The sequence below is a fragment of the Otolemur garnettii genome, unplaced genomic scaffold (assembly GCF_000181295.1).
Source record: "Otolemur garnettii isolate 467f Iridium unplaced genomic scaffold, OtoGar3 scaffold00132, whole genome shotgun sequence".
NCBI classification, from domain to species: domain Eukaryota; kingdom Metazoa; phylum Chordata; class Mammalia; order Primates; family Galagidae; genus Otolemur; species Otolemur garnettii.
In genome coordinates, this window is record NW_003852527.1 from 583,633 (window position 1) to 606,311 (window position 22,679).

The following is a 22,679-nucleotide window of genomic DNA, read 5'->3' on the forward strand; positions in this document are numbered from 1 at the left end:
GGAATGATGGCTCTTGCCCAGTTATTAATGGGGTTGTTTGATCTTTCTATGTTGATTTGCTTGGATTCTTTGTAGAACTCTGGTTATTAGACCTTTGTCAGACTCATTCCATACAAATATCTTCTCCCATTCTGAAGGGTGTCAGTTTGCTTTGTCGATTATGTCCTTAGCTGTGCAGAAGCTTTTTAACTTTATCACGTGCCATTTATATATGTTTGTTGTTGCTGCAATCGCCAGTGGGGTCTTCTAAATTCATTTCCTAAGTTGATAAGATTCAGAGTGTTTCTCATACTTTCTTCTATACTTTTAATAGTTTGGTGTCTTAAATTTAAATCTTTTTTCCATTGTAAGTTAATTTTTGTAAGTGGTGAGAGGTGTAGGTCCAGTTTCAGTCTTTTACACGTGGCTAACCAGTTCTCCCAGCACCATTTATTAAGTAGGAATTCTTTTCCCCAGTGTTTGCTTTTGTTGACTTTATTGAAGATCAGATAGCAACACAAGACTGGTTTCATCTCTGGGTTCTCTGTTCTGTTCCATAGATCTGTGTCTATTTTTATGCCAATACCATGGTGTTTGTTCTTTGTCTCAAACTTTTATTCGCTTGTTTCATAACATTCCTAATAACTAGTAGAGATAGGCCTTGATTATTTTTCAGTTGTATCTCTCAGTGTTAATATAACTTTCAAGAAATCATATTTATATTTTAGTTGAATTAGTGCATTGGTTTTATAGATTAAGTTAATGAGAAATGATATTTTTGCCAAGACAAGTTTTCCCATCTCAAAAGCAAAGGATTATCATTTCATTTCTTGAAGGTCCTTCAGCATTTTTCTTTTCTTTTTTTTTTTTTTTTTTTTTTTTTTTTTGAGACAAAGTCTCACTGTCTTCCTGGGTAGAGTGACATGGCATTATCTTATCATACCTCATAGTAACCTCAAACCCCTGGGTTTGAGCAGTCCTCTTACCTTACCCTCCCAAGTAGCTGGGACTACTAGCTGTGCACCACTACACCCAGCAAGTTTTTCTGTTTTTAGTATGGCCAGGGTCTCACTCTTGCTCATGCTGGTCTTGAACACCTGAGGTCAAGTAATCTGCCTGCCTCAGCCTTGCATTTCTTAAAACTTTCCTTATATAGATACTGCCTGTCTCCTGTCCTGGTTTTGATGGTAGTTATTAATGTGATTTTTTTTCACTTTTATTTTCTAGCAAGTTATTATGTATATGGTAAAAGAGTTTTGAAATACTAATTTTTAAAACCACCGTCTCTCTGAATTCTTTTGTTATTTTAGTGAGTTGTTTCTAGTTAGTCCTCAATTTTCTAAATAAATGTTTATTTTGCCTATAATTCATGATTACTTTGGTCTCATCCTTTCTGATATTTATATCTTTTATTATTTTCTTGTATCTAATTTTATTTACTCATCAGGACTGAATGAACCTTTTGTCAAATTTCAGTGCCTGTACATGATCTTATGTTATTTCTTCCTGACTTCTTAGGCAATGTATTAATGTTAAGTAGATGAATAAGTATAATGCCCTTGGATTCTAAAGTTGATTATTGTACTTAGTGGTGATGTAACTTTTTAAAGCATTGAAGAAATCTGTTTCCAAAGTTCTTTACTTATTTGCATTAATATTCATAAGAAAGATTTCTCCACTGTATTCATTTTTCTGCTTTGTCAGGTTTTAATATTAGTGCCATTACACTGCCCTGTAAAATTAATTTTGAGCATTCTGTTTCTGTTCTCTAGGGTCTCTTAATAGTAGTAGAATTAATTGTCTTTAAAAAGTTTGAAAGCCTAGCTGTTAAATAACTTTTAAATTTTCTTCCATCATTTTTATTTCACAATTTTATATCACATACTAACAATATTTTCCTGGAAAATTACCCATTCCAAACAATTTTTAAAGTGAATGTATTGAATTCTACAAAGTACTCTTTTCTGATTCTTTTAAATTATAGTATATTCCTTTTACATTTTAAGTTGTGGTAGAGGCAGTCCCCGGGTTACAAATGAGGTAGGTTCCGTAGGTTTGTTCTTAAGTTGAATTCATATGGAAGTTGAAACAGATACATTTACCTATTGCCTGTCATGACCTCCATTCATAAGTGTGAGTCAAGTATCAGTCCGATGTTTGTAACTCGGGGATTTACTATAACAGCCTCCATTTGTAAGTACAAGTTATACACAAGTCAGATGTTTGTAGTTTGGGGACTGCCTGTATTTCCTTCTTCATGTTACTAGTTTTGAGTCTTATGCTGTGTGCTATTCTACAGCTTCTTTTACTTATAAAGGCCAGATAATAAATATTTAAACTTGTAGAAATACCTCTCTTTCACAATTTCCTAAGTTCTCTTGTTGTAGCTCAAAGGCAGCCATGGGTCATATATAACAAACTGGTATGCCGTCTGCTGGTAAAACTTTGTTTATAAAAATAGGTACTTGGCATATAGTTTGTCCACTCCTGCTCTCCTGAATGATAGCCACTATTTATGTTTGTTTTTTTCTTTTGAAATAAGAGTATTTGAATTTATTTCTTAATTTCACCATTTTAAAATTATCCAGATTCCATTTTAACTTCATTAGGGCATTCCTCCTTCTTTCTTGGTATGTTATGTTTTTGTGACTTCTTGAGTTAGATGCTTATGTGTTCTTATTTAGTTATATAAGTATTTTCAGGTATGACATTTTCTGAGAGCACAGTTTTACCGTGTCCTGTGAGTATGAACTATGGTGTTTTCATTGATTTTTAGACTTCTGCAATTTTAATTTCCCCTTGTTATTTAAAAAAACCAAGGTAAGATATATCAGATGTTTTACACTTGATCTGGTCACCACCCCATCTTTCCTTGACTATTCTATCCATAATAGTGTTACTCCACTAGTCTCCCCTGTTTCCCTCCCACTCAGAAACCTTCAATGGCTTCCCATTTATTCAGAATAAAAGCCAAAGTCTTCATGATGGATGTTTTCAAACTCATGCCCAAATAGCATCTGCTCTGACTTCTAAGCGCCTAGACTAGGGCACAAGCGTTATTTTTATTTTTCGTCTTCCCATTTTCCCCATCATATATTCAGTGCACCAAAGCAAGGACTAACTGGAAAGAATTCTAACTCCTTTCTCCCATGTCCCGATCACCCCTCTTTCTAAACAGTCGCCAGTCTTGGTTCCCTTGTGGCCACATCATGTTCACTTAGTGCCAGAATCTCTGTTTCCTCTGCCGTTGTCTTCTCAGCCAGATTGGTGCAGGGGCCCGGTACTTGCTCATGTGGTCTTAGCACAACTTTGACGTTACCTCTCTAAACGATGAATATGACACTGCTTATGAAACTTTAGTTGGCTCCTATTTTAACTATGCTGGGGATGGTATAGGCCCCAGTCCTCCTTTCCAGCTTAATTTTCTTGCATTCGGCCCACAGTCTCTGAACAAAATTCCCTCCAAAAGCACTGGACCCCTTCCGTGCTCGCTGGTCCTGCTGCTTACCTTCCCCATTTAGCAGTCTGTCCCTTGTCCTTCTAATCTCACTTTTCACGTCTTCTGTAAAGACCTCTTTGATGAAACTGAGAGATCACAGACTGACTCATTCATTTAGGAAACATAGTAAATAATAGCTGTGCAGACGACCTCCTGCCAGGTGCTAGCAATACAAATGCAAATAAAACATGATGCCACTGTCATAAATGGCAGTGCCATAAATGTCATAAATCATAAGCTTTCAGCTTTATCCACATGCCTGTATTATAAACACATCATATTTAATCAAAATCATTTGTACAGGAGGAGTCTGTCTTCCTTACCAGTTAGATTACCCAAAGCTCAAATTTTGTCTTAAATTTTTTTTGTATCCCCAGGATCCAGTGTGTGATAGATACATGTCTCTTTTTGAAGTGACCTCCTTTGATTCTTTACTGTGAATTTTTCTCTATTAGTCACTACCATATTTCATAAATTTGTCAAGAGGTACTTTTCTTAGAAGTGTAAATAATTTGGTACAATAATGACTATTATGTTGCTTTACACTAAATAGTTTCATAATGTCAAATGATACAACCGCATTGTGCATAGATGGGTAAAAATATCACTGTAAGTATACCTCTGTAAGAAAATTGGGTTTTCAAACTTTAATCATTAGGGTAACTTGAGGATCTGGGGAACTACACCCACAAGAACATGAAAATATGGTTAGCATCATTAACTACTAAGGAAATGAGATTAGCATCGTGATGTGGTGCCACTGTGCACCTGTTACAGTGGCTAAAATAAACGTAATGACATATCAGTGCTGACAAGCCTGGGATGGCAGTGAATTGTCAGACATTACTGACGCAAACTCAGAGTGTTACAGCCACTGGAGGCAGTTTGGCAGTTTTTATGAAGTTAAACTTGCATTTACTATATGAGCCACCAGTCCCCTTCCTGGCTTTTACTTTAAAGGAATGAAAACATATCCACACACATACAAAATGTACGTGAATGTTCATAGAAGCTCTGTTTGTAACTGCCCAAACTGGAAACAACTCAGATGTTCTTCAATGGAAGACGGGATTCACAAACTTATTATATGCCCTTTTATACCATGGACTACTGCTCAGCAAATACAAGGGAATGAACTATCAGTAACTCAACAACTTGGGTGAATTTCAGAGGTATTAAGCTGGGTAAAAGAAACCAATCTCAAAGTTTATATACTGTCTGATTCAATTTATATAACATTCTTGAAATGATAAAACTATAGGGGTACAGTACAGAAGAATGGTTACCAGAGATCATGTCAGGAAGGGTTTTTTTAACTGTAAAGAAATAACACAGGGGAATTTGTGAGCATAGAAGAACTGTTTGGGATCCTTATTATGATGGTTGTTACACAAATCAGTATCTGTGTTAAAATTCATAGAAGTAGACATCAAAAGTGGAAATGTGGTCCATTTTACTGTATGATGATTTTTAAAAAATACACATCCATAGGCCTCGTTTTCAGGGATTCCAGTTCATTGGTATTATAAGCTAGGTCAGATCACAAATGGGAAATTCAGATTCAAAGATAATTAAGCATAAAAAACACAGACTTATTTTAAGATTGTTATACTAAACCAATAAAAAAAACCATGCATAGAATGTGAAAGAATAGAAATGAAAGAGAAGTGACCTCCAGAGCCTCCTGGTTCCTCAAAGACCAGAGGCGTGTACACAGTTGGTGGCCACTAGAGCTGGTTGAGTGCAGAGCCCACCTGATGAGAGTGGGAGATGGTATATGAGCATTCCAGGAGCCACCTGCCCCCTATAAGAAAATTCTTCATCACAGTTGCATACACCTACGTTTAGCTTCTTTCTGTATCATTGCTGTCACTGCAGGCCTAACTATGTCCTACCTCTACTGGGGTCTAACTGAGGAGTCCACATTTGTAACAAATACACCAGTACATTCTAATGTAAGGGTTCCACAGACAGCATGCAGGAAGTCCGCAGGTTATGATGAGTAGGTTCTGTGGGTTTGTTCTTAAGTTGAATTTGTATGTAAATTGGAATAGGTACATTTGCCTATTACCTGTAATAGCCTCTATTTGTAATTGTGAATCCAACATCAGTTGGATATTTGTAACTTGGGGACATACTGTGCTACCTTTGTTTGTAAGTGCGTGCTATACATAAGTCAGATGTTTGTATCTTGGGAACTGCCTGTACTTTAACTGAATCAAACAGCAATTTATTAGCAGTATGGATTGTACAGATTATATCCTCAAAAGCAATGTTTTTTAGATTTCTCTGTTAGTTCAGAGAGTTCGATTTTAAATATTGAAGAAGTGGAACAGTTTGAATGTTTCCCCTGTTTCTATCTTTGGCCTTTGAAGGAGCTTTGTTATATCTTAGCAGATACAACAGACTTTATCCTGTATTTCTAAGAGCTCCTTTAGATCGTCAATAACATTATCTCTTGTCTGAAAAGATGAAGGCTGAGTTAGTGTCATCCAGTGTAGTTAGTCATGAAATATATGTAAAAAATAAATACTAACAGGTTGACCACACTGCACAAGAATAAGATAAGAATATATTTCCCTTGAAACTTAAAGAAGATAATCTTTTGTTAAGTATATGGGTGTTTTGTTTTGGACTCTTAAAGGCTGTGTGTAAGTTGTTATTTACAATGCTGACCACTAGATGGCACAGTGTGTTAATATTTAATATTACTTTTGGTTTTGTAATTGAAGCACATTTCAGGGAGTTCTGTTTTCTTAGAGCATTTGTTGAAATATTCTTAACTTAGAAATTTAAATTATTAAGTGACCTGAGAGATTATCACTGTGGCGAAGTCTGGGCTAGAACCTCAGTCCTTTGAAATCTCACTCCCTTAGTGCCCCTTATGTCAAAATTATAGAAAAAAATGTTTAAAAAGATACTCTTATGTTGTTTATAATGAGATTTTCAGAACAATAGCAAATGAATACACAATGTGATACCCAAACACATTTGGGCATACACAATTATTTGATTATATAAATATTTCTTCTAAGTGTTGATCTAATGTCTTTCATTTTGCAGAAAATTTTCTCTATTGTATAATAGGTCTTCAGGGAATGTTGTAATATCTTCTGCTGTAGTACTTACACAAATTGCAGATCAGTGTGCTAAATTCCACATCTGAGCTGAGACCAGGCCAGAGAGTAGACACTAGAAGTGAGGTTAGTACAGTAGTCCGCCCTTATCCACAGGGGATACAATACAGAACTCCCAGTGGATTTCTGAAACCTTGGATAGTAGTCAATCTGATTGCTGCCATTCAGAATACATTTCTGTTCATATGTTCTACCCACAAGTTTAGTGTGTTTTTCTTCTTAACTAAGCACTTGCCATGCACTGTGGCCATAACTTGAGCAATGTGAAGTATAACAGAAAAAATAACATAAATTTCTTTTTCCTTCTTCATAATTACATGGATGTAAGATGTATTCTTAAAATAATCTTAGCAATGTCAGCATATGATTTTTGTTTTCTTAAGTTGAGAACTTTTTTACCTTTTCACTTACAGGAAATACTTTATGACTTCTCTCTTTGACAAATCTAAATTGCCACCATCACTACTTTTGTGATTTGGGGCCATTATTAATTAAAATAAAGGTTACTTGAACACAAGTACTGCAATAACATTTGGCTGATCTGATAACCATGGCTACTAAGTAACTAATGGATGGGGAGTGTCTGCAGGGTGGATATACTCACAGGGATGATTTGTGTACTGAGTGAATGGAGCGGGACACTGTAATATGCCACCATGCTACTCAGAACAGTGTACCACTTAAAACTATGAATTGCTTATTTATGGAATTTTTAATTTAATATTACTAGACCACAGTTGACTGCAGAAAGTGAAACCTTGGACAAGAGGAAACTACTATATACTTTTGGAAAGTGGTCAATGCTTTCCTATCGAAGATCACCAAGAACAAAGCTGTAGGTGAAGTGGGATTTATTGACTCATTGCAGTGAGGAAGATCCTGGAGGACCATAGCGATAACAGTAAAAGGGAAGATGGTTTTCCAGGCAGTGAGTCTGGAAAAAGCCTTGAAGTGCATGTAAATTTGCTGGAAAATGTACTCGGAGAAAGTGTGCAGTCTGAGTGAGGCTAGGGGTGGAATTGATTTTTGTAGGGCTTTGCTTTTGTAATAACTCGGGCGTTTACTCTGGCGGAGTTGGGAAGCCACTGAGACTTATGTTTAAATTAATGGAGTATTTTTGGAAGGTGAAGAAACAGGTAATAACTGATTTGTTGCGAAAAGGGACACCTGGATAGAAGAAACACTTGCTTTTCACCTCATTCCTTTGGAATTTTATGTCATTCTTGGGTATTACTATTTTGTAAAATAAATGACATGATTTTTATGATTCCGTATGTAGCATTATATATTAAGACTTCAGTCATTAGGAACTGAAGATACTTAAAAATAATTTTGTGTTTTCTTTGATAAACTTGTTCAACAGGAATGCTTGGAAACAATTCTTATTAAATGTGTGGGGGTTTTTTGTTTTGTTTTGTTTTTGATATCTATACTAGGTGCAAAGGTCAAGAAATAAGCAAGTACGAGAATTATTCCCAGATGGCTTTAGCATTCATCATGCAGGGATGCTTCGGCAGGACCGAAATTTGGTTGAAAATTTATTTTCTAATGGGCATATCAAAGTCCTAGTCTGTACGGCTACATTAGCCTGGGGTGTCAATCTTCCTGCTCATGCTGTTATTATTAAGGTAAGAGTTTACCTTCCTTTGCACATGGATTTCTGTGTCTTAAGAAAAACCTCTGGATTGATTTATTTAGAAAAATATTGTGATTTGGCTGTTTCATTGACTTTGACTGTTATTTGTATAAAATCAGAATTATTTTCTCTGATAAGAATCTAGTTTATATTGTGAAAATTTAACTCTATCACAGATGATGAAAGGATTAGTTAAAGTACACTTTTGAGATTGTGTCATATTTGCCTAATTTCAGTATTCAGCTCATTGGGATTATATTTGTGTGTGTTTATGTAAATTTTTATTAACTTTTCCTCATCTAGGGAACACAAATATATGCTGCAAAAAGAGGCTCCTTTGTTGACCTTGGAATTTTAGATGTCATGCAGATATTTGGGCGAGCCGGACGACCACAATTTGACAAATTTGGGGAAGGAATCATTATAACAACACATGACAAACTCAGCCATTACCTCACTTTGCTCACTCAACAAAATCCAATTGAGAGTCAGTTTCTGGAAAGCCTTGCAGATAACCTAAATGCAGAGGTAAGATCTACTGAGCGATCGATTGATATAGGATCATCAGCTTTCAGAATGGCCTAGTCAAGTAAAGCCTGAGTGGGTTGTGATTCTGTACTATTTAGAAATACAGCTTATCTCATATAATAAAGACAAAATAGGCTCAATGGCATTATTGTTGATTAATTCAGAGCGGTATAGAATACAGATGATAACTGGTAGGAGTTCAGTGCTAAAAGACTATACTTTTAAATGAGGCTTAGAGATCAGAAATCTAACCAAGACAGTACAAATGAGGGAAACAGAAATACCAATAATAACCAGCATTTGGATTGTACTTTAATAAAGTTTTAACAAATATTTTATAAGATTTATAAATCTCTTTGATGTCTGTTAGGTCTTTTGAATAACTCTGTCATACAACATGTGATTACATGATTGGAACTGAAAGTATGATAATTGTGTGTGTGGGAATCTGTATGACTTTTGTTAAGATTTACATAGCAGACCCTGGAAACCTAGGTACCATACATCTTAACTAGTTACGAAAATAAACATTCTTACAATTTAGACTATATGTGTAAAACATACAAATGAGATTTGACTATTTTTTTTTTGCCATTTTTAACCGTTGATTTAGTATTTAGCAGTTTTCTATTTCAGTATCCTTTAGTATCATTGAAATGGATGCAAGTAATATTTTAAAAGTAGTTAGGATATAAATATTAAACAAGTAAATAAATGAAATATTCACAATCAAATATTAATTACTATGTATAAGTCCTATATCAGATACTTCTTAAACAGCTTATAGAAATTTCACTTGTGTTCTGTTCATGTTTTACAAATCTTTTTAGAGAATGAAAAATATACTCACTATTTATTTCCCTCTGTTAAGAAGCATAAATTCAGGGCTGGGCACAGTGGCTCACGCCTACAATCCTAGCACTCTGGAAGGCCCAGGCAGGTGGATTGCTTGAGATCAGGAGTTCAAAGCCAGCCTGAGCAAGAGCAAGACCCCATCTCTACTAAAAACTGAAAAACTGTTTTTGTTAGCCATTCATCGGTTATCCTCAGCGAAGGTTCTGTTCATGTCTTTTGCCCAATCATAGATGGGATTATTTGCTCTCTTTTTGTTGATTAATTTCAGTTCTCTATAGATCCTAGTTATCAAACCTTTGTCAGATTTGTAACATGCAAATAATTTTTCTCAGTTTAATTAAGTCCTATTTGTTTATTTTTGTGGTTGTTGTAAGGGAAGTTTTCTTCATAAAATCTGTCCCTGGGCCAAAATCCTGAAAAGCTTTTCCCACACTTGTGTCTAGGACTTTTATCATTTCATGCCTTAGATTTAAATCTTTTATGCATCTTGAATAAAGTTTTGTAAGTATGGAAGGTGCCTAAATACAGCCTCTTTGGAAAGAAGTATGCTGAATCCTCAACTCAAATTAGACCTCCCATGTGACCCCACAATTCCATTACTAGGCATCTACCCAGGAGGAAAAAAAAATCCTTTTATCATAAAGACATTTACACTAGATTGTATGTCACAGCTTAATTTACAGTCACCAAGATGTGGAAACAGCCTAAATGCCCATCAACCCAGGAATGGATTAGCACACGGTGGTATATATACTATGGAATACTATTTAGCCATAAAAAGATGGTGCCTGTAACCACTTAATCTTTTGTATTAACCTGGATGGAGTTGAAATGCATTCTTCTTAGTAAAGTATCACAAAAGTGGAAAAGCAAGGATCCAGTATACTCAATACTAATATGAAGCCAATAGACTGTCTAATTCAAGGTCACACAGTGGAAAAACTCATTTCAATTCACATTGGGGGAAGGGGAAACAGGGGAGGTGGGAGAGGGGAGGAGAGAGCATTTGGGCTGCTTCCATCTAAGGGGCACAATGCAGGACACAGCTGCAAGAGGGATTCTACTTAACAAACTCAAATATTGTAACCTGGTTGTTTGTAACCTCACACTAACCTGAAATTTTTTAAAAAGTAAAAATAAAAGTAAATTAGAAGATGAAATAAATTTTGACTCCACAGAAAATATTATTACAGCTTAATTTTAATCCTCATTGCCTGTTGTGATTGTAAGGTTTAAATATTTAGGTTTCGGATCAACAATATCTATAATGGAATAAAATCTATTGTTTTAAAATGGTAATAAATAATAGTAGTGACTGAGGAACAGTTGTGCTGATGACACTGCTGGATGCTCCATGTACATTCTCTGAATCTCTCAGTGCTTCTGCTAAGGAGATATTGTCCTCAGATATGGGACTGACCCTAAGTCACTAGGTTATAATTTTTGAAACTAATATTTAAACTCAAGTCTATTTAACTCAAGACCTGGTCTTTTCATTATAGTGTACTCATCTGTTATTTTGAAAACAACGTAATACATTATAGGTGAATACATTTCCCTGTATTAAAACTTACTATTCGAATTATTCCAAGACCCAGACTAAACATTTTCAAAGTGGTAGCTATAATTCCTCCGACTCACAATAAAAATCAAGGTTCTTTTACGCAGTTAAAAAAAAAAAATTAAACATGTCATAGAAGTCTGTGGCTTACTAAACTTCTAATTAATGTCCTTGTTGGCCTTCTTGTAAGTGATAAACATAAGGTGTTGACTTTATGCAGAAGACACACAGTGAGTACAATACCGCTCTTGTCCTCAAGGAGCTCTTTGTCTTAGGGATAATAAACATACTAAACTATTTGATCAAGCCCTGAGAAATTAGAAATAAATTATGGGCCATCAATTCATCACATATTTATGAAGCCTTAGTGGATATGTCATTTTCAGAAATATCAGCTATGAACCTAATCCCAGTTAGTGATATAAATGGAATTCATTACAAAAATATATATTTTGAAATTTCAGGCAAGGTAGTGAGTATAGCCATTGTTAAGCTTTCTCGTATTTTGATCTACTAGAATACCTCCCTACTAAAGTTAAATTATCCTGGAACTTAAGGAAAACAAATGCCCTTAAATCACAGTGGAATGTGAAATTAAATTCAGTGATCTGTGGAAATCTAGTGTGAAATTAGTTTATAAAATGAATATGTGCTGTGTTCTTAAAGTAATGGATTTTTAAGTTTTTAGATTCCCAAAATCTTTGTAAGGCTCTACAGTAACAATTATGACCATCAAGGTCATGCTAGATTAGGAATATTGCCTCTGTTAATATCTTTGATTTCATGAACATCAGTTCTGACCATTAGTTTAGAGGAACTGGAGAAATTATTATATTAAGTAGTAATTTTAATGCAAACATTTATGAGGCATCATTGCTGATTGAAGCTTTATGTAGCTGAGTGCATAATCCTAATTCCGAAAGGTCATAAGTTCCATCCCTGTATAAAGCCACTTAGTTTTACACTGAGAGAAACAGTGAACAATGTTTGAGGCTTATGAAACTTTGATCATAAAACATTACTTGGGACCTACTGTGTGCTAATCCCCTGTAGTGCCTACTTCATGTTAACCTTTCCGCAACCTTATACCCCCTGTCTCTACAGGATGTTGCAGGAAGACTTGATCCGTGGGTTTAAGTCCTCCAGAGTCCGACCAACCTTCCCACTCAGTCTCTAGTTATTCTCCAACAAAGGTCTTCTTCCCTTAATAGGCTATTATTCCACTCCACCTAAATCATTATTTTTTTCATTTATAAAATAGGGATCTTATCACTGGAATGCTATGAAAATTTATTAAATGTCTGTGCTAAGTTGGTATGCAATAAATTGTAGCATCACTTAGCAGTTTCTGATACTTCCATTTATGCTTTTACCAGCACTGGAACTTTAGTTGAATACTAAAGTTGTGTGTGTACATATGCACACATATATATTCACGATGATTATAAAATTTGCTTATTTAATTTTGCATGATTTCAACTAGTTTTTAAAGATAAAAAAACCTCACATAGTTAATGTTAAAAGACTAATATTATCTAAATAGGTGAATTAGGCTCAGTACACATAGCACAGTGGTTATGGCTCCAGCCGCATACACTGAGGCTGGCGGGCTCAAACCCAGCCCAGCCAGCTAAACAACAATGACAAGTGCAACAAAAAATAGCCGGGCATTGTGGTAGCACCGGTAGTCCCAGCTACTTGGGAGGCTGAGGCAAGAGAATCACTTAAGCCCAAGGGTTTGAGGTTGCTGTGAGCTGTGATGCCACAGCACTCTAGGGAGGGCAACATAATGACACTGTCTCAAAAATAATTATTAATTAATTAATTAAATATGAAGTGATACTTGAGTCCTATTTGTAAATTACCAAATTTGGGGCAGGTTTTATTTTCCTTTTAATTAACAGAGCAGAAAGCTGTGTCCCACTGTATACTAATGCCACTTTTATAAGTTTCACATTTGATGTTTTCATCGAAAAGCATTTTCGAATGTACATTATGTCTTAGGTGCTGTGGATCGTGGTCCAAATATGTCACCTTAGTTACATATGTCACTTCCATCACTAGGGAACTTCTGAGACCAGGGGCCATTCTCTATTTGTTATTCTGTCCATTGTGCTTTACATAGTACAAGCTTATTACTGATTATTGAGATGAATAAATAAATTTCAAAGAGATCCCATGGGGGGAAAAAATACATGTTTTAGAAAAGGCCTCTGTAAAAGTAGCCACTAGGTGACAGCAAATATTTACAAGTAAATTTTTATTTTTGTCACTAGGTGGCATTCAAGTATTAGTCTCACGATACGGTGACCCTTAGTAAATAACATTTATTTTTCTGGTTAGTCTTAGTCTCTTCCTTTGCGGAACATTCAGAAAATTTGCTTTACTTGATTCAATCTTTGACACTTATTTCCATCTTTCCTAATTTTATCATTAGTAGAAATAGTTAATCATTAATGTTCATTTAAGAAGTATGACTCTGAAAATAATAGCAAGCTTGTTTTATTCTTTATAAACTTTTGTACTCTTAGGAGTTGTGTAATATTATTTTAAGATACTATGAAGTTATGAGGAAAATAGTTCATTATTTTAAAATAATATTCATAAAGTTATAAGGGAATATAGGTCGTGTGTCGTGATTTTTGACTGTCAAATAATAGAATCACAAATGAGGGAGACTGTCAGATTCCTAGCCATATTATGAAACTAGTTTCATTCACCTAAGCTAACCAGAAAATGTTTAACTGTCCTCCCTGTAAATCTTTAGGAATTGTTACACAGCTCTTCATTGTCTCAATTTTAGTTCTTACTACTCTTCGTTTTGTGCAAAGCCTTACAATTTATATTAAATTTCTGTATTTACCTACACTGTGGGTGGCTTAGCCATTTGTAAATAAATTAGTGTAAATTTTAAATTAAGTAGTCGGGGTCCCATATTGTATTTTTACTTTTAGTCGTTTCTCTTTTTTAATATCAAATAGTGTAATATTTTAATGAATGTAATATACTGTTCTATCTTCAGCTAACTAAAGACAGGTAAGCATTCATGTCCTTCACAAAATGTGATACAGAACTAAAGATTATAATGTAGGAATGAGGCATGAAGATTTTAACCTTCTTCAATATTAGTTCTTAAATGAAAGGTGTTTTGTTTCTCTTTTTCCTCCTAAAATTTAATAATTTAGGGAAAAAGTATCACTCCTCCTTTGATTAAAATAATTAGGATGTAAAAAGATTTTTAAACTAAGGACTCAGGAAAAAATACACAACTATAAAGTTTCACAACTTGGGCAAAATTTTAAAATAACATGAGCACCTTAGGTAAAAGTACAATTACTGTTTATAGACTCAGCAGCTAAGGAAATATGTTTTTAAGGACACTTTTTGCTGAAGTTCTATGTCAATATCATTGTCTGGTAATTTTTTTTCTTTACAGATCTTTTATGCTATTGTGCTTTTAAATTATTAACCTTTGCTTTCATTTAATTAATATATTACAAAACTACGTTAAGATGCTATATTAAAAATTATAAATCCCTTCAAAATATGATCTAAAGAATTATCCAGTGTTTATTATGCTTCACATGTATATCTGTTTTTTCCCCATTGGTTATTTAAGTTTACCAGTGAAAAATAAAAACCCACCTCTGTTCTTATCATAGATGAGTTTGCTAAAGTATAGGTGTTGTTAATATGTATAAATCCCAATATAATCTGCTTTGATTTTATGTGTAAGTGAATGCATTTTCCACTGAATTCATATTGGCAATTTTACAAATGGGTATTTTTAGAGGTAAAACCTAATATTATGGTCTCTGGTTTTTGTGATGACGGTATCTGGAATTCAGATAAAGAAGGATAGAATTAGCAGTATTTTATTGTTTTTAGTCTAGTGCACTTACATTTAAATTTTCCAGTTGTGTGGTCACAAAAAACATGAAATTACAATAAAGTGGAAACTAAATAAGAAAAAAAAATAATTTATGCCAAAAATGTTCTTAATGTTATGTGGAATTAAACTCCATTTAGGGAAAATAATCAAATGCCATGATATTAAGTTCACTTTAGGAAGATAGCATTTCTGATGTGTTATTCCTGATTAAATGAGGCAAGACTGATTTTTAATTAATTGGTAAAGAGTTGTGTCCATTAATTGTACTTCCCTTCTTTTAAATACCACATAATGATAGAATTTTAAAAGTTCACTTCTGACAAAGTGGTCTTGGATGTAATATTTATGTGCAGCTTTAATGCATTACTTTAATTTTTGTCATATTTTTGATTTGCAGATTGCTCTGGGAACGGTTACTAATGTGGAAGAAGCAGTGAAGTGGATCAGTTACACTTACCTTTATGTACGGATGAGAGCAAATCCATTAGTGTACGGCATCAGTCACAAAGCTTATCAGGTAGAAAACTCTCTTAGGAAGAAATAGTCAAACCTTCTTTTGAGTTCTGTGATTCTTTCGTGATACGAGGATAAATATTTGTTTACTACTCTTGCCTCATCAAAAGAAAAACAGCTTTACTCTTTCAAAAAATAATGGACTCCTGTAATTACTTTGCTTACTTAAATCTTTTCCCACTGATACTACTAAGTTAATTCTGTATTATTATTAATTTATTATTCAGGTATATTTCCATGTGATACTAATAGTTTGCTGTGATTTTTTAAAATTATGATAAATTTAATGTTAGAATAAATGAGACATAAGGATTTTTGCGTAGGCTTAGGTTATATACAGCCTGTTCCTCTCGTCAAGTCCCTTCTAAATCCTATTCTGAAATTAAAAGGTAACACTGAATTATTATCTTAACAGTCTGGGGCTGCAGTTGGTTCTGTTACTCAGTACATATGTATAGAATGACAATTAGGTGGGTGGGACGGAAGCTTTTCTCATAAACTTTACAGTTGTGTGGTCCATGTGGCATAAGGTTCTGTGACATCTTGTCTTCAGAACTCTGTTTTAAAAACTATAAATGCTTCCTGATTACAGATAAAATCCAATTATAGTGTAATGAAAGCATTTCTATCACCGTATGGATATTCACTAATGTTAACGGAAAATTTGTAAAGAAGTTAAATTTAACTCAAAATTATGGTTTTCCTTCATTTACTCATAACTTAGTTCATATATATGTACAAAATGTACATATCAATGAATTGCCAAAGGAATTGTCACTCTTCATAAAAAAATTCTTTCATTTTTCCTTTCCGTATGCAATAGATTTTTTTTTACCAGAGGAAAACTGAAACGTAAGGTTAGGTGTGAAAATTAAGAAAAGCAGCAGTAGCTTATAGTTCTCAAGCTGTTAATCTGAAATCATTCTCTTTTCATACTTAGATTTACTCTAAATGAGATTCAATTCCCTTTCTTCTTCTTAGTTGAAATATGTGCTAATCTTCAAATGAGTATCTTATTTTGCGGGCACAGTTCTCTGCTATAAGGTATATGACCATTATAACCTGTAACATTTTAAGAACATGGCACAAGTTATTCTCATTACAAACATGTGCATTGTGAGAATAGTCAGTGGTGCTATGAAGATATGCTGAAAATTTTCAGGGTTAAGAAAAACAAAATAGAGCATGTATTTTCAATTTGAGTAAACCATCTCAAATCTTGGAACAAGATAAACCCATCCATTGATTTTCCAGGGTTAGGTTAATATTAAAAGTTCATTGCTGTGTTATTTCCAGTATAAAGACCTTCCAAGATATATAATTTTACAACTTTCACACTTCAAGGTCTTTTTTTGTTTGTTTGTTTACTTAATGAGTTTTGACTTTATTATTCAACACAAAGCTCTTCGGAACTAACATAGATAAGTAATTTAACATACTATAATGCTGTAGCAATACATAAGTATGTTTTCATACAATGAAACTGATACATACATTCTATCACTTGTAGTGAATATTTAAGACTTTTTGCATTTGCTGATAAGACTCTTGACATTTTACTTATCTGAGCTGATTTCCACTTGCCTCACTTTTATCATTTTTAAAATTTATTTTGGCTGTATTTTGTACATGAATAAGCTATCATAAAGATCTAAGTTAGGACAAGTGATAGGAATGTTAACACATTAATTGATTTCTAAAGTAGTTGTGTATTTCTCCCACTTTCCATTAAAGGTCATATTTCACTTTACTGCCAATAAGCAGAGAATGGTTTTCAGAACTTGACTGGTGAGCATGTGTGGGTGTGCATGTGTATATACACATATTTATATATACACACATTATAACAACAAGAATGTTTGTTAATATCTTGTGTTAAATAGTATAATTTCTGCTTAGAAAAAACTGGATGTAATATTTCAAAACTATACCAAAATTTATTGTCAACTTTATTTTACTCTTTGCTTCTATATTATAGGTAATATGGATTCTCTCATCATAGGGAATACTCAGGAAAACTGTTAGAACAGTAGAAATCTACTTTTGAAAGGATAACTTTGTATTTTATTTTTATGTATTTTTATTTTGGCAGTAAAAATCTTACTGTCACTTCCCCACATAACTGATAAAGCAGGAATATGGTTTGATAACTTAAATTCCCTATTTATTTTAGTATATAAGAAAGAAGGCTTCTTTTTTTTTTTGCAGCCAGGACTGGGTTTGAACCTGCCACCTCCTGCATATGGGGCTGTCACCCTACTCCTTTGAGCCATAGATGCCAAACAGAAGGCATTTTTTCTCACATCTGATTTCTAATCTTAATCTTAAAGATTACAAGACCATCTAAGAATTTTACATTCTAAAATATTGGTATCTGAGAGCATATGCAGAGTGATCATTTTAATGTGTTTATAAAGCTTCCTTTATTTAATCGAATAAGATCTTATCTAGTTTTTCATAAATGTATAAAAATGTATTTTCAAAATTATACTTTAAAAATCAAAAAATCAGGAAAAAAATTTCATTTCCATAGATACATATTTGCAAGTGATGATTCTCTAAAGAAACATTTAATTGTTCGGGTGTTTTTTTCTGTAGATTGACCCAACTTTGAGAAAGCACCGAGAACAGTTGGTCATTGAAGTTGGACGAAAGCTGGACAAAGCTCAGATGATTCGTTTCGAGGAGCGAACTGGATATTTTTCCTCAACTGATTTGGGTAGAACCGCCAGCCATTACTACATTAAATACAACACCATTGAGGTAGTATACTCAGCAGAACAAATACATTAATATGTTTATTTTTAGATACAAATACTGGACTTCAAAATATATTATTAATGCAAAATAACAAAAGCAACGAAAAGAACAAAATGCACTAAACTTAGATGAATTCAACAATATACCTTCAGTAAAGCAAAGAAACAGTATGACTAAAATAGTAAAAACCCTCTTGCCGTCCTGAGCAAGATTATATCCCAAGCAATAGATGGGCCTAGACCTAAAGTAATCGAAGAATATCGGTAAGGCCTGTGGAATGAATGCCTAAATGATTTTAAGTAGGAGGCAATGGCATAATGACGTCCTTGATTAAAGGTTGAAAATTAATTGCATGTTATTAAGAAATACTGACTAAAGAAGAGTTAAATAAATTATTAAAATTAGCAGGTCAGTTTAGCTGTACCATATGGGCAATTTAAAGGACTTTCAAGGGTGATTTTGACCACTCAATGTAGGCTTGCTCATTGCCTTTCAGTGTAGTTCTGTGTAAGATGGGCCACATCTTACATCTAACTGTAATGTCTACATGTTAAAAGTATGTGCATGCCTTTCAGTGTAGTTCTGTGTAAGATGGGCCACATCTTACATCTAACTGTAATGTCTACATGTTAAAAGTATGTGCATGTCTTCACATGTATTTATTTACATGTTTTAATATGTGGGAAGACTTGACATGGGTTAAGGTGAATTTTTACACTTTAAATGTAAACATTTAAACACCTAAAATTTAAACATTTTTCTTATGTTTTTATTTTTTACACTTAAAATTGAAAAAAATTAAAAACAATAAAAATTTGTTTTTAAAATGGAAAAAGTAAAATAAGCCATTCAAATGAGACTTATTTAAAAGCATGAGTTGGGCACCGGTCCCATTTACCGATGGTGGTGGGTTCAAACCCAGCTCCGGCCAAACTGCAACAACAACAAAAAAATAGCCAGGTGTTGTAGTGGGCGCCTATAGTCCCAGCTACTCAGGAGGCTGAGGCAGGAGAATCGCCTAAGCCCAGGAGTTTGAGGTTGCTGTGAGCTGTGTGACGCCACAGTACTCTACTGTGGGTGATAAAGTGAGACTGTCTCTACAAAAAAAAAAAAAGTATGAAAACCCTGGCCTATATGAAATCTAGGTTTTGTACTTTTTAACATTTGCTTATACACATAACAGGCTTCAGAAAACACTTTCACATGCTAACTAACTTCTCCCCAGTGAACTGTCTGTTTGTATTACATTTAGGGTTCTTCAAAATCTTTTACTATATATTCATATATATTATGTCACAACTATGATCTGGTGGTTCCTTATGCCAGTACATTTCCCCTTGATTTTCATTCTCTCCATCCCCTACTCACATCCTCTTGTTTTATCCAGATAGCTTCTCTCATTTGTCCACGTGCTGGTCTGTGGCTGCCAGGCCACGTTCTAAACCCGCTGGCACTTCTTTCTCGGCATCTCTGGCCCTTCTGTTTTTTTTAGCCTCTCTTCATTCTGTGTGGCCTTTGACTGATTTTCTTCATCCTGGTTTTCTGATTTTCTGTATGCTGTCATGAGTAATAGTATGAGAATTTTCAGATTACATATTTTCAAGTATTTCCCCTCTGATTATATGATATTAATATACAATCAACTTAGAGTTGGCAGATTTCCACATGTCCAGGCTGAATACTAGCAAAGACCTGAATGTTATGATGAATATTTTTTTAGATATCTAAAGTAGATTTCATTAACTGATTTGATTGATCTTTTTGTTTTTAAAGGTCTTCTTTAAATAATTATGTCTTAGGAATGATTTTCAATCCTTGATAAATTTGATGATAATTTATAAAGCAATTATTTGGAATACTATATCACGGAGAAAATAACTCTACGTGGTCTAGGGCTCAAATGTTCATTAAGAATGTGTGACTTATAGTCATGTTTTTAATTTAAAATATTTGGCTTGACATTCTATTTTCATCAAATATAACTCTTACTTTGGTAGACTTTTAATGAACTCTTTGATGCTCACAAAACAGAAGGTGATATCTTTGCTATAGTCTCCAAAGCTGAAGAATTTAATCAAATCAAGGTAAGGTTTCTTGAGGTTTGAGTCAAATGATTTTAATATATATGCACTTATTTATTCATAAAAACTTGTAATTAATTGTTATTCTTGAAACATATGGTACTTGTATTGGCCCCATAATTTATTTATCAATAATAACCACATTCCAGATTATGATAATATGTCATACCCAACAGAGCAATCATTCTTTGCTCTGTAACCCAAATCAAGTAATTCAAGTAGGTTTTAGAGAAGCAAAACTAATGAAGAATGTAGTATGTATATTTTAGTTTATTTGCAATATAAGGTTTACTGAATGAAATATAAAGTACATGCATGATTCAAACTTAAAGATGAATATGTCTCTACCAGTATTATAATTTAATCTTATTAGCAGTGAAAACTTTAATACTTTGAATCATAGTACTTCACAGCTTTAAGCTATGAATGTGTTATACTATATAAAAGTATATGACAGTAATGAATGCATTTCAAGATAATTCAAGTTTTCCCTAATACAGTTGGGCAGAGGTTTCACTCTGGTCAAATAAAAAATGAAATCTCATCAATTGAAGGGTGGCGAGGGCAGAAGATTTAATTTTTATGGTGTATCAAATTTTTATATGTCAATGGCAACTTTAATATCAGTGATGAATAATAAAATGTAAATGTATCAGCCTCAAGATAGTTTCATATTGTATTTCATTAGCTACCTTTTGAAAACTTACTATTATTTAGCTATACAAAAGAAAAATGTCAAAGTATAGTAAATGGAAACTCTTAAAAACGTGCAATGTAGTATAATGTCAATGTAAAAAAATCTAATAAATCAGCCCAAATATTCCTATAAAAACATTGGCTCTTTTAGGTCAGAGAAGAGGAAATAGAGGAGTTAGAGGCCTTATTAAGCAATTTCTGTGAACTCTCTACTCCTGGAGGTGTAGAGAATAGTTACGGGAAAATAAACATCTTACTTCAGACTTACATCAGCCGAGGAGAAATGGACAGTTTCTCCCTTATATCGGATTCTGCGTACGTTGCCCAGGTAAGACTTGCCTCATCGTTGTTTATCTTTAGCGACTGAGGAATTGACGAATGCTCTCCAGTGAATGCATTGATTGTGGCATGCTACCCAGCTCCCATTTTATCTTAGAACTAGTTCTGCTCATTTATACATCTTTTATGTAATCCTTACTCACAAAGCAGGAGTTGGGGGCCAGATTTGGTGTTGATTTGGCTTCTTTTTCATGTTGCTGTTGTTTACATTACGGAGTTCTAAAATATCAATATCTGAGTTTTTTCTACTTTAGGTGATGTAGTCTCTTTTACTTACAAGGGGCAATGATAGAAAAGTATTTCAAGTATAAAGAAAAATTGTGGAACTTTCGTTGTTTTCACCACATATTTGAAATAACAATTTCTTATCATTAAATAAAGCTTAGTAAGTATTCCTATAACATATGTTCAATGTGATGAGTCTCTAATTAAAAAAAAAAGTATCTTTTCTCTATACTGTTAATACTTAAAAATTAAGGATGGAAAGTAAATTATTCCCTAAACTACAGCTCTTTTAGTTTATCTCTTTAAAAAATATCACGCTCATAAAATGTTCAGGTGTTCATCTTTTTGTATTAAAGCCCTCATGTGAGGTATAGTAGAGGTTTTTGTCTTATTTATTTTTCAAATGATAGGTTTTCCTTCCAGACATGGTTTCTAAAAAATGTATTCTTTGCCTATCAAAAATACCCATTTCGTTATTTTTCATTGAGTAATGCCCTTTTTAAATTAAGGAGAAATTAAAGCTTAAGCTTATGGCAAGTATTCAGCTATTATCTTATATTTGTAATTTCATAAAGATTTAAAACTTAGAAAAAATATATTTGGGTTAAATAAATCATTTTTAACAGTGGTGAATACTCAGGAGTGCTTTGAAATAGCTGTAAACATGATCCATGTGCAAACACGAACCAAGATATATTGGTAAACAAGTGGAATGAGTGTAGCAATTTAATCAACATAACCCAGAGGCCAGGTGATAATTTCATGAATTACATAAAGTTAATGCAGATGTAGTAAAAAATATGTATATTTATATATATCTAGATTCTCTACTCTCTACAGAAATCACTTCTAGCTTCCTCTGTTTTATCTGTTTTTCTGAAAAATAATGTTATGTCATTTTATATTTTCTAACAGTTTTATATTCAAATAGTTAATTATTTAAATAAAAGGTAAAGCTTTATTGGATTCTGGATAAAT

At 33.5% G+C, this 22,679-nt stretch overlaps 1 protein-coding gene across 1 annotated transcript in view; it reads left to right on the forward strand.

Annotated features, from left to right (window-relative positions):
* The window catches only part of ASCC3 (activating signal cointegrator 1 complex subunit 3), a 368,987-nt gene that overhangs the window by 187,210 nt on the left and 159,098 nt on the right, over positions 1 to 22,679 (forward strand). Inside the window, exons 15-20 of the mRNA XM_012810382.2 lie at positions 8,052 to 8,243; positions 8,555 to 8,779; positions 15,485 to 15,604; positions 18,199 to 18,363; positions 20,358 to 20,444; positions 21,289 to 21,465. Coding sequence (XP_012665836.1) covers positions 8,052 to 8,243; positions 8,555 to 8,779; positions 15,485 to 15,604; positions 18,199 to 18,363; positions 20,358 to 20,444; positions 21,289 to 21,465 — 966 coding nt within the window. The remainder of the gene's footprint in view (positions 1 to 8,051; positions 8,244 to 8,554; positions 8,780 to 15,484; positions 15,605 to 18,198; positions 18,364 to 20,357; positions 20,445 to 21,288; positions 21,466 to 22,679) is intronic.